Source organism: Phragmites australis, chromosome 2 (genome assembly GCF_958298935.1).
Source record: "Phragmites australis chromosome 2, lpPhrAust1.1, whole genome shotgun sequence".
NCBI classification, from domain to species: domain Eukaryota; kingdom Viridiplantae; phylum Streptophyta; class Magnoliopsida; order Poales; family Poaceae; genus Phragmites; species Phragmites australis.
In genome coordinates, this window is record NC_084922.1 from 13,543,979 (window position 1) to 13,546,191 (window position 2,213).

A 2,213-nucleotide genomic window follows, 5' to 3' on the forward strand; every position below is an offset into this window, starting at 1 on the left:
TGAGTGGTGCCGTAAGAAGGCGGTGCTAGAGTCAGATTGCAGCTCGGTGGTGGCCCTTCTTAATAGTCCGGATGCCATCGATCCCGTTTGAGCTTTATCATCAAGGAAACAGTGGAAATAAGCAGGCGATTACCAGATTTTGAGGCAAAACACGTGTAGAGGGAGCAGAATGGTGCGGCTCATGAACTCACACAGCTGGCAAAGCGAAAAAGACATGCGGCATTGTGGCGTTTGAAAACTCCAGCGTGTGTTAGAACAAATTATTGCTCGAGATTGTAACCACGTCTTTGAGTCATTAATAGATCTCCCTTCTCTTCGCAAAAAAAGAAAAGACATGCTTCTACACGTTCTCGAACCACATGGATGGATGGATCATAAGGTCACAGATGCGTCACTTCTAGGCATTTCTAGTCAATGAAGAAGATTCCAACTCGAAAAGACAATTTAGTTTGTCTTGGAAACACATAAACGAAGCAACAATTACACTGGAAAAGCATCCTGCCAGCCTAGCTAGCAGGTGAAGAGAAACATGGACATTGGGATACATTTCATGGTTGATGAGCTGAAATTCAACTTTTTATGCTAAACCCTCGAGCCTAACCGGACAACATGCACCCCGTGTCCGGCGCTCAGAATATGCCGGAGAGCAGGCTCGCGGCACTGGAGAGCGCGGCGCCGGTGATGGCGAAATGGACGATCTTATCGGAGTGCCCGCCGGCGTCCCCCGTCAGCGCCACCGCCACGCCGGCAATCGCACCTGCGACCGCGCTGTTCTTCTGCAGAACCAGATGCACTTCGTTACTTTGTTTTTACTTTTTTTTCCCTTGAGAACTCCTCATTTTAGAGTTTGATCTGAAAACTTAAACAGCAACTAGATTAGGAAATGGCACCCACCCAGTCATGGCATCCTCTAGCCTCCCGTAGGCCGTACGTTATCCCAGAGTGAACCCCGGCTGCCAATCCTGCCAGGAAAACGGAGCTGTACTTCAGATTTATTTTTGAAGAGGGGAGAAGAAAATATTGCAGTTTCCCTGCTTGAACACTAACCCCACTGGAAAGCCTCCTTGCCAGCCGATTTGACCTGCAAAGGCGTAACATCGGCATGAGTCATCATAGAGAGACGATTTTTTTTTTTTTTTTTTTTTTTTGAGAGCGGTCGGTCTAAGGGACAAGAAACTAAGCAGCAGAAGAAATCTCATCTCAGTGTGGGCTGGCCACTTACCACTGCGTCAAGCGACTTCTGGCCATCATCCCCTGCATGCGGCGATGTCGAAACAAGCACCAAACATGTTAGCTCTGGCTGAATGAAAAAATTAAGAGGACGAAACGGCCGGCGATCGTGTCCTTTCAGATTCAGATCGTTAGTACCTCTGATGCTGGAGAAATGGCTCCTCTTCGGGCCGCTGGCATCCAGCCCAGCCGTGTCACCTCCTGAAAGCCCTGCAAACCGTGCCATGATACATGAGCACAAGTCGTTGCCTTTTCTCGCTACGAGGAATCTGAACGCGGCATTCGTGTAGGAATTGCAGAGTTTTGTGTTGCAAGATGGTGGCAGCAGGTACCTTCGACGGTGACGAAGTATGCCTCGCGCGAGACGGCCCGGGCGGCCCCGACACCGGCGGCGCGGATGAAGCTGTCGGCGACGCGGCTGAGGAGCGGGTGGCCGAGGTCCAGCAGCCACGGCCTGTCCATGCTCGCCACCTCGTCCTTCAGCGTCCGCGTGTCCAGCCTGCTGCCCATCTCTCCACTGCCTCTCGCGCTCCCCTCGCCTGTGCTCGCTTGCGCTGCCTCGACACGTACCACTCACCACTAGTACTCAGGACACAGCAGTAGAAGTGCCGAGCCTTGTAGGCAACGGTGCCGGGGTTTAACGCCGCGAGGCGGCCTGACGCGTGTACGAGGCCCGGCACGTGTCCGCGGTCGTGGCGAGCGCTCTGCGGCGCGCGTGGACACGCACGGGTGTTTCCTGGGCTTCCCGTACCAAAGAAACCGGAGCGTGGCAGACAGAAACGGACGGGGAGTTTTTTTATATATTTTTTATTAAAAATTTAAATAAATAGATTTTCCGTAGGAGAAATTGCAAAACTAAGCCTTCTGAGAGGGCGGTTAGGCCTCCCGCGTTAACCGGCGGGAGGCCTAACCACCCCCTCGAAGGGCGGCAAGGGGGCTAACCGCGCCCTCTGAGGGGGCAGTTAGTACCTTTTTTTTTTCCT

The 2,213-nt window shown here is 52.6% G+C and overlaps 1 protein-coding gene across 1 annotated transcript; it reads right to left on the bottom strand.

The window, feature by feature from the left end:
• Window positions 1–424: 424 nt before the first annotated feature.
• LOC133909879 (outer envelope pore protein 16-2, chloroplastic-like) lies at window positions 425–1,830 on the bottom strand. The gene is made up of 6 exons (XM_062352420.1): window positions 1,563–1,830; window positions 1,369–1,440; window positions 1,223–1,254; window positions 1,048–1,081; window positions 895–962; window positions 425–776 (listed from the first exon to the last, which is right to left on the bottom strand). Exons 1-6 carry the CDS (start codon window positions 1,738–1,740, stop codon window positions 630–632), a joined length of 531 nt encoding a protein of 176 aa, XP_062208404.1. The 5' UTR covers window positions 1,741–1,830; the 3' UTR covers window positions 425–629.
• Between the last annotated feature and the right edge of the window lie 383 nt (window positions 1,831–2,213).